The 10628-nt window shown below is 38.2% G+C and overlaps 1 protein-coding gene across 1 annotated transcript in view; it reads right to left on the bottom strand.

Annotated features, from left to right (window-relative positions):
• Positions 1 to 4288: 4288 nt before the first annotated feature.
• The window catches only part of strn3 (striatin, calmodulin binding protein 3), a 32024-nt gene continuing 25684 nt past the window's right edge, over positions 4289 to 10628 (bottom strand). Inside the window, exon 16 of the mRNA XM_084914898.1 lies at positions 4289 to 8905. Coding sequence (XP_084771024.1) covers positions 8736 to 8905 — 170 coding nt within the window. The 3' untranslated portion in view covers positions 4289 to 8735. The remainder of the gene's footprint in view (positions 8906 to 10628) is intronic.

Here is a 10628-nt window from a genome sequence, read left to right as displayed (position 1 = left end):
AATTTATTGCATTTTGTTTGCCAATTTTTGCATCTGTTTGCATTTAGTCTTTGACAGATTACAAACAACATGTTTGTAAGTTGAGGCAGGGTGCTAGTTTAAAAGAAAGAAAGAAAATGTTTCTTTTCACCAGTTAAGTAATCATCATCATTTCTGTCACATTTAAAATTTTGCCATATTGGATTTTTATATCGAAACTATATTGAAGACAAAGAATTCGTCTGTAAATAAGTTCGTACAATTGTGCTTGTTATCATCACAAAATCCCCTCTGTATGGAATCTGACACTTCATCTGTCAGACAAGAGATCAGTCCTTCTAAAAATGTCCATATACTCAATTTACACAATTCTAAACTGAGGAACGAATTGGCCGAGTATTTTTAAATTGCGACTCTTTGATGGAAACATTTAACTGTATTTATTTTCTATATTTGCCAATAGCTGTTTTCACACCTGCTCCACTTGCCTGTGTTCATGTTACTGACATAGACAGGGCACCATCTGGTGCCCAAAATATAGACAACAGGAAACAATGAGGAACAGAGACGTAAGTTCATTTACTGGAGTCTCTACTTTATTATTGGCTGTTGCTCTGTTAACAATGTAGGTGATAGCTTGTTACCTCAGCAACATGCTAATCCAGTGATAGAGGTCTGTGTCTCCAGGGACACTGCAAACAGGAGTCTTCATACTTTATAAAATGTAAGCCTAATGTAAATGTAAAGCCCTCTGTGTAAATCAGTAAATAAAATAAAACACTTAGCTAATATCACTATTTTCATTAGAGTGTGAATGTGTGTGTGGATGTTGCATAGAAAGCACTCAAGCTAGAAAAGTGCTATATAAGAACCAATCGGAACCCCCCCAAAAAAAGAAAATTGTGGAAAAGGTTTTTTGGTCATAAATTATATAGAGTTGTACATTCTTAATACATGAAGTGAAATATTTTAAGCCCTTTCTTTGTCTGAATTTTGATTATCACTGTTTGTCTGTGAAGGTTCTCAGTCATTATCACTGCTTATAATTCATAAAAATTCTAAACTTGGTAAGTGAAAATTATTAGGATAAATGTCAGTCAAGTTCAGTAAACGGAGAAAAAGGAACACGTTTCCCATCTTTATCTTTAGATCACATCATCATATCATAATCACACACTTTATCAAAGATCGAAAGAGTCAGCTATTAAACCCGATTCTTTGATCCCCATGGTAGAACAGAGAAAACCCAACTCAGAGTGGTCAAAACATTTATATTTCTTTATCCAATCATCTTCCGGAAGAGAGAGCCCTGCACAGCCCAAAGCCAGTTGCAGAATCTCTAACATTAGAAGCTAAAAATGTGTCTCATGTAGGTGTTATTTTGGTACTTTACACGTCACACATAGTTTTGATACAAACAACTCCTTATATGTTACTAGTTTCTCTTTTTGTCTGGTTTCCTGTTTTTATTTATATGCTTGTATAGCTCTACACTAACTTCCTGTTTTTCAGTCTGGCTGAGTACTTAGTTTATGAGTCAAAAGTGGCCTTGCTTTACAAGCCTTTATTACTAAAATACATAAAACAATATAATCAGAAAATAAGCACTAAGAATATATGTTTATTCCTTAACACAGCCTCAAATGAGACTGCAGGAAGCCATCAACCAAAGAGCGAACTGACTGCAGACTGGTCAAGCTGCACAAAGTTGCAGTGAACCTGATAGTTCCCTGTTTCCTGATCTAGAAGATGAAGATTAAAATTCAAGATTAATTCTTAAATAAAATCCTTATAATGTAGTCTCCTGTCTTTATGTGTGTTTTTGGTTTCAAACATTTCAGTTGAAACTGTTACATTTCTAAAAAGCAAAACCAAATCTTGTGGTCACACAAAAGAAACAGGACCTGAAACAGAGAGGCTTTAAGGGACACCAGAAAATCCGATATTCTAACCATTAAATACTCACTGAAACAGTAAAAAAACAAAAACAAAACAGTGCCTAGATGGGGGAAAGGCTGATCCTGGTAAACTGGGACAAACTACAAGCTGAAGATGTTATCAAGGAAATTGCTTCAGGAGCTTTGGATAAAAGTATCAGAAGGAAGTTTGTGTGCTGATGAATACATCCAAAGTAAAAAATAAACCACAATGGCAAAACACCATGGTTTTATTATTTTCATTCTTTATTGAACTTCTGCTGAGATGGCGAGAGAGCCCAGCAGAGACTTAGGCTTTAGCTCAAGGTTAAGACCCCTGTCAGATCTTTGTGGAGTATTTGTGTGTGGATTGGTATGCGAGTTAGAATTACACACAAATCATTGAATATTGAGAATGATTTTGCTCCAGCATGACTTAATGTTCATTTTCAAAGTGGTGGTTATTATACTTGTGTCTTTAGCAGACTGTTTATATATTCAAATAATGTATTCAACCCAATGAAGCATGTTCAATTGTTTTATTGGAACTGAAAAAAGTATACCTCAAAAATGAAAGTGGGTGACCATAATAATCCTTTAGTACTAACTGCTGAGTTTTGTTTCTATAGCACACTGACCCAGTTAATCAAAATGTGGAAAACTTGGAGGGAAGTGTCACGTTAACTAGTTGTTCAGTGGTCATTACATAATATTCATATTTAGCATATCAATGATGATTGCATCATCATGCAGTATCACACACCACTACAGTACGTCCATCTTTGAAGATACAAGCATTTATTATCAAACAGACAGAGAGAGTACAGGAAGAGAGGGAAAATTGATTTATCTGACTTTTAACCCTGTGTGGATTGGAGATAATCCCCCAAAATAAATCCAAAGTGCTACATCGAGTTCTTGTTTTTTAAGTCTTTAAAGATGTATAATATACAATCATTTCACCCTGGAAAAAGAGCAGTTGAAAGACATTACTAAACGCTCAAAATTACCATTTATGCCCATGATGAGTGTGTGTGCCTTTCTGATTCAGAGGATGTGAATCAGATCAGATCCGTCGCTATTTCACCTGGTATTTGTGTACAGCAACTTCACAGCTGTGGAAATTTCACTGAAGCTTTCAATTGAGATGAAATTTTACAAACGACTTAGATCAGGTTAATGTGATCACCGGTTTATTCTTCATTTGTATTGTCATTATTGTTAAAAACAGAGGAAAACATGATGCCTGTGCCTGAAGATTACCACTGAATACAGAGCTAACAGATCAACTGAAGATGCCAGTGTTATAACACTCCACACCACCATCTCCCACCTTGAACAACAGGGGCGTCACGCCAGGCTGCTCTTTGTTGACTTTAGTGCTGCTTTTAATACGATACTCCCGGACAGACTGATATCTGCTGGATATCAGATTTCCTTTTACCACCTGCTGCTGGATCAGACTTTCTCTCAGACCATGTACAGAGAGTTAGAGTGGGGCCTCATCTTTCCCCAGCCCTTAGCCTTAACACTGGCTCTCCACAAGGCTGTGTACTGAGTCTCCTACTGTACACATGACTGTGTCAGTACCCACCCAGACACTACAATAAGTTTGTAGATGATACCACTGTGGTGGGGCTCATCTCTGGGGGTGATGAGAGAGCATACAGAGTTGAGGTTCAGAGGCTGTCGGATTGGTGTGCAAACTACAACTTGGACCTCAATATCACCAGGACAAAAGAGCTGGCAATCAACTTCAGAGGCAGGAAGTCTTTGCTGCAGCCGTGGACGTGGAAAAGGGGGCCAGCTTCAAGTTCCTGGGTGTGCACATAGACACAGACCTCTAATGGAGCTTAAACACCTTGGCGGTTTTAAAGAAGGCCCAACAGCCTCTCCATTTTCTGAAAATCCTCAGAAAGGAGCTGCTGATCGTCTTCTACTGTTGCTCCATTGAAAGTGTGCTGACATGCTCACACTGACGTGAGACAGTTTCCAGTTTAGTTGTACCATCGCACTAAGTATGACTGTCCAATGACAAAAAAAAGAAGAAAAAAAAAAGAAGAAAGTTATATTATCTGAATAAACAAAACCTCTGGCTTCCATTAGTGCAGGTCCTCCAACACTAGCACCTTACATCACTTTAGGTGGTTTTACCACCTGACATTTGATTTATCGCTGCCTGAAAATGAAACAGCACAAGAAAGAGCAGTCATTGTGTCACCTGTGCTGTTGCTGTAGAACAGACAGCAAAGCTTACAGACAAGCGTTTCATTGCTTAAATGTTGCAGTGACTAAATTTAATTAATTTTAATTTGATGGTATATGGACCACAGGAACTCCAATCTATTGAACACACCGAGTGCTTTCCTACAGAATGAAGAGCAGGCAGCAGGTGTTGTACAGGTACACAGTTTAATAGTTATTATAGACATTTTATGTACATTTCAACAGCTGTATTCTATGTGGTACAGCCTTTAAAATCTGCTGTTCATAGTTTGTAAATAAAAAACAAAACACAAAACTCATCAAATCTCGCAAACAGAATTTTTTTTTTTCATTTTTCGGAAGACTAAAAAAAATATTTTATTGTATTAATCATGCATTACACAAACGAGAGTTACACAGTAAACTGTAGCATTGGTGAAAATAAAAGAAAAAAAATTATATAATAATAAAACTGTGGATCGTAACAAACCAGAACAACAAATTAGACTTCCCCCTGTGGGCCAGCCAGTGAGACAGCAGCTTTTCAAAGATTGAAGCGATATGATGGAGGTGGAGGAGCAGAAGTCTCAGCCTGAACCAAACAAAGCTGTAACTTCACCTGTTCACACTCGAACTGAGCTCGTGCTGCATTCAGGTACCATTTCCCAGCTCATTAAACCAATTATTTGCCGGTTTGTTATTGGAAGTTGGCCTTTAACTGGAGCAGCCCTGCGTTCAAATCTGTGTACATCAAACTATTCTTTGCCCTGTTTGAGGACAAAACTTGTTTTTACATAAATTAAATTTGCTTATCACTAATCAACAAATTTTAAAAAACAAAACAAAGCAAAAGAACCCCCCACAGTGACCACTTTATTATAGGTACCTAAACACGGATGGTGTTTAGTACAGCTGCCTTGCTGTAAGATCTGTCTTCACAAATATCAGAATATTCCACTTAGTGATAGTGTCAAAAATGCATACTTGCATGTGTAAGAGTGTGTACGCATATACAAATGAGTCAGTTCTGTGGGTTCAACATATAAAATGTGGAACTCTGACACAAGTGAGTGTACAGAAAATATAATAAAAAAACTACTTTTGATGGGTCAGAATATTAGAAACACCTCTCAACCTGATGATATTTTGTAGTTTATACCCATGACCTCCCTTCAGATGATATCAACAAAAAAAAATTACAGCCATAACAAAATGATCTTTATGGCAGCTGTATTATACTATAACAAACTGCTCATGTGTACAGTGTACACAACATTTTAAAACTTCATTTCTTGAAAAACAAACAAAACAAACAAACAGAGCTAATTAGATGTCAAATATATTGACTGTGAGGAAAAGGCATCATTTCAGCAAGTTGTGTATTTGTAGTTCAAGAAGTTCTCACCTGTAAAACCTTTTTGCTATGACCTCACGTCATTTTATCCAGTCTACATAAACAAGGTCATATAAGACTGGCCTAGGAAGGAGTTGGTCAGGCTTTTTTTCCCCCCAGTGATTTTATCGGCTGCAGTGACAAAGACTAGATACTGCAGTGTAAATTAGAATGAACAGAATGACTTAGTAAGCATTTGGCACCTTGCATTTATTCATAGGTCTGCATTTGTATGCTTGGATTACATTTTCTATGCAAATTAATTTTGTTTGTACATTTCTTTAAACGACATAATTAGTTCTGTCTTACACCAGCATTAATTTGGCATATAAATGTAACTTTCTTATGCCAAATAAGTCTTTTAAAAATGTAACTTTTTAAAACTAATTCTAGCATAAGACAAAGCTAATAGTTAACATGCCAAGGCTGTTGTGTAAAAGACGCAAGGGTTTCACTGTGGAGTAATTAAACTGTATCTTGTGCTTGGAGTCTTTCAGTTGATGATATTGGACTTGCATGCTCTACCCTCTGGAGCAAACACCTTATCACTGTGATAAGCTGCTGTTTCACACTGGAATGTGTGCCATGTTAGACATTGGCTCGAATGGACAAATGTATATTAAAGGTTGATATTTAACATCAGGACAGACACTAACAGATACAGCTGACCCTCTCCTCAGCTGTCTCAACACTCAGCAGCAGCAGTTCCTGTCTTTACATGATTTGAGATCAGGGCCCAAAACTGAAGCCAGACGTCTTGACATATCAGACTGAGGTGAGGTTTTTGGTTGATGGGTCATCCATTGTGGCAGTAACTATATTGTGGATTTTTAAAAAGAATTAAAAAGGACTATAAAAACTAGATTTGTTTTACACAAACAAAAATATGTAACTACAGTAATGCTGAATCCTCCGCTTGTTACACTGTTACACGTGGGGCTCTGATAGGCCCAGCAGGAGGCTGAGGTCGGTGAGTATTAACCAAACTTTCATTCTCACCAAAACATTCTCAGAGGCAAAAAGAAAATCTGATATTAAATCCATTCTGTTTGCTCAAAACATATTTCTTCTTGTTTCCCCATTTACAAACTGTAAAACTTGCTTTGCAGAAACTTTAGTTCAGATTTAATTATTAAAAAGTGAAAGAGAGAAAAAAACAAGTTCAAACATCACGTTCTGTTCTCAGGTTGACGTTTCTGAAGGTTTAAAGGAAAAATCCCCCTCAGATGTGATTCCAACATCTGATTAACCTCCGGGCTTTCTCTTTAGTACAGTTCCTCAGGCAGTCTTACAGCAGGGTTTAATGTGGCTAATATGATTTCACTGTCACTAAACAGATGCTGAAATTGTTGTGACAGGAGGAGTGTTTACATGGACAAGTACCCCTATTCTGATCATACTATGGATGATACATAGAACAGCTTACAGCTTCCTGTGTTGGGACACGGGCATCTCGAATAATGTCCACCAGTGGAACAGCTTAGATGTTGTATGATTATAAATTGGCAAATGTTTTTTGAGCAGCTAATTAAAATGCACTTTAAACTCATGCACATATGAATTAGACTACACACAAAACACTTGATTACTAGGTATTTTTGCAACTTGGAAATCATTTTGAACAGGCCAAATGTCTAAAATCAACTTGAATAGCTGCTACTTTTCAGTGTTTCGGCATTTAAAGATTGATGATAGTCTATGACATAGTTAAATTTTTTGTTTCTGTGCAGGTAGCTGGCCGCATTCAGAAACCTGGGTCAGATGTTTGCTTGTTGCTTTTCAGTTTTCTTTCACATGAATCCAGCCAATCAGGGACATGTGACACACACACAAAAAAGATCTGAACAGAGACGCTCTTCTCCACGTAAACACTGTGAAGAAGCAGTCTGTACAAAGCACAACAAAGACACTGGTGTTTAAGTTTTTCCTGTTTTACCAGAGCTTAGCACAGCCATGAAAATGTCAAAATTGTTTCTTCAGACTGTTTTGTCTAGACAGGAGATCAGTGTAATGAGAGGATGTTTTATATATGCTCTCTCCTGAGGCTGGCGAGAGCCAGTACAAAACTGTACTCAACTCGAATTCTTTGCTACTCTATATTTTTGCTAGTTAAACTAGTGGTTAGCTCTACTAAATGGATTACAGTAGGAGAAAGTGCAGACTTTGGAGACTCATTAGAATGCTCCACTCTTGGACATTTCTAGCTGTATCACCTCATGTGAAGTGTCAGACTGGGAGAGCAGACTGCTTAATACACTACAGTTGTGCTTAGATTTGGTTTCATATGCCACTGAAGCTTCAACACCTGGGGAGTAATAGAGCTTTTATAATGTATAACAAACATAGAGAAAACACTGGCAGCCAATTATAACTGTTCGGGACTGTAAGCCTGCTCTCAACTGCCTTGAAAGTAGAGTTCTTAGAGTTATTGGAGAAAAATTAGCCAAATGGGGGTGAATTCAATACAGATTCCAGGCAACTTCTCACAAGGGCCATTTTTCGAGTTGTAACTGTCTCCTCTCAGACATGCCTGAACATTTACCAAATGAGTAAAAATCAGTTCTCAGCAGTGAGTCCAGTGGGACAGAAAGAGAAACAGGGGAAAGGTGCAAAAATGTCCCCACAACATATAGACTGTAGTGCTACGATTCCATAGTTTAATGTGCTACATTTGACCGCCGTATTACGATGCTAAATGACAACAGTAAGAAATAAAAGAGCGATGGGTTAACTCATCTAGATGTCAGGCTGCTTTCCTTGGCCAGCTCTGACCAGGTCTAATTTTGGGGGGATTTTTCCTTTACGTCTGCCCTCAGCTCCAGCTCTTCTGTCTGGGATCAGGAGTCACAGTAGTGTTAATGAATAGGGACAGGCATGTAGTGTCAAAGCTACCTTAGGGATTTGTGAGGGGCCAGATGGGTTTCAGGCAAGCTGCTCCAAGTTGATCATTAAACGCGTTTCTGTTGTCTCTTCAATTAGCTGTAGGGAGATAACACCACTCCACCTCTTAACTTAAAAATTTGTGTAAGAAACCTGTGTGTGTTTGTTCGGTTGTCCGTTGGAGATTCTCCAGTCTTTCATATTAATATATATTCTGTGTTCAGAGACCTGAACAGACCTGAATCCTGTTTGTGTACAGACTAGCCCCTCTCTCTCTTTGTCTGTCTCTGTATCCCTCACCTCGAGGTCATCTCCTCTTTTTTCTTTTCTTTTTTTTGTTGTTTAAATCTTCTCTTCCTCGTCTATACGTAGACTCTGGCAAGGGCGTCGGCTCCAGCGGAGGCAATGTAGGCCTTGGAGGGGTGGAAGGCCACGTCGTAGATGGCCTCCTCGCTCTTCTTACGATGAGCTGTGATCTCTTGAACACACGTTTTACTGTCTAGGTTCCACAGACGCAGAGAGCAGTCGTGACCTGAGGAGAAGAAAAAAATGTAAGCCATTATGTCAATGTTGTTACAAGGTAATTTAATTGCACAAACCAAACTCATTTCCGTTTCTTTTGACTTGAGAAGTGATAGAAACAAATGATTAATGTTATATTAAAATCTTGAATGCACTGACAGTTTTGTCATACAGTTGCCTTAACTGCCATAACATGAGCAGAAGCCGGAGACTTACGAAGGCACATGTGCTTAGTTTCTGTGATCAAAACTGACCCTGCGCTGGGAGATGTCAGCCTAATCTATCTTAGCTGCTACCTGGACTAACTGCAAACTATCTTATGTACATAGAAAGTGAGTGAAAGAGGTCAGCTAATTAATCTCTAGCTCTCTGTGCTTAAACAGCTGTAAAATTAGCTTGCTCTGTAATGTTTCAAATTAACCACTGCCAGATTTGTCTGCACAGTGTCTCCCAACCCTTTGGAGCCACAGCACATATTTTACATTAGAAAAATCACACAGCACACCATCAAACCAAAAATGTCACAAAAAGCACATTGATAATTTCCCCCCGTGCATCAGGCATAGTGGAATTGGTTCGGTTTGTCCCCAGTGTACCTTTTTTGCTTTCTGACCACTACTCATGTTAGGGCCTTCATCTGGGTCAGATTTTCTCCAGGGCCCAGGTCAGATTGACTACTTGTTCTTTTCAAATATTTATCTATTGCTATTACGCACTGCATTGTCTCATTCACAGCATGATGATTATGTCATTTCTTCTTCGTCTTCTGTTTTACTGGCAGTTGGCATTCTATTTAATTAGAGTAGGTAGTTTACTGCCCTCTAGTGGAAGAGAATGTAATTCTCCAAAAGTTGATTTTGTTCATCTCTTGTAGCGTTTACAAGAGATTACAATAGAATGTAATTGTTCTGCCCGTTACTCACGCCAGTCATTTAGAGTACTAATCAGGTGGAACCAGATAATCTTTCACGGCACACCCGATCATTTCTCACGGCACACCTATGTGCCGCGGCACAGTGGTTGGGAAACACTGGTCTAGCAAAGGACAGGAACAAAATACAATGCATACATAGCCATAAAAGCACAAAGCATATCATCTCTCATTTCTAACATTTTAAGTATCAAGAAATTAAGAAAATACAAAGAAGAAGACTGAGAAAAACTATGTAAACCTTAGTGCTTCCAAACCTACTACACCATTAGGAATCAAGAGAGTAAGTAGCAACCAGATTCTGCTACTCAGATGCACTTAAGTAATTATCAGTGAGTATGAGAACCTCTGCAACAGGAGACGTTCTTGGCAGTTTGAAGCTTTTAAAAAGATGATATTGGAGAAGAAATTCTTTCTGCCCTTCAGTTTGGGAAGGGTTATAAGGAGACTTCTAAACAGTTTAAAGTCCAGCGTTCTAAAGTGAAAAAGATTCTAAAAGAATAAATTAAGCCCATAAAGAAATGTCCACAACCCACAATGAACTGAACCAATGTTTAGTGTTATGCCACACACTGTCTGCAATAATAATGGTATAAATGTTTACATGCACTGTAGCCGGGCTCTCTCCAAGGATAAAAAGCTAACATGCAAGGAGCAGCTAGGCAGAAACTGAATCCACCACTGACATGCTGCCATCCTTAAAACCTTGATTAAATATTGTGGAACACGCCAATATATTGGTAAGGCGATTTCTTAGTATTGCCAAATAATTTTAATTGTTCTGCTGATAACTGAAATATAA

Source organism: Perissodus microlepis, chromosome 19 (genome assembly GCF_051167445.1).
Source record: "Perissodus microlepis isolate ML-2025 ecotype Zambia chromosome 19, ASM5116744v1, whole genome shotgun sequence".
NCBI classification, from domain to species: Eukaryota; Metazoa; Chordata; class Actinopteri; order Cichliformes; family Cichlidae; genus Perissodus; species Perissodus microlepis.
The sequence above is the reverse complement of the archived record's forward strand: the minus strand, read 5'-3'. Positions and strand labels throughout refer to the sequence as shown.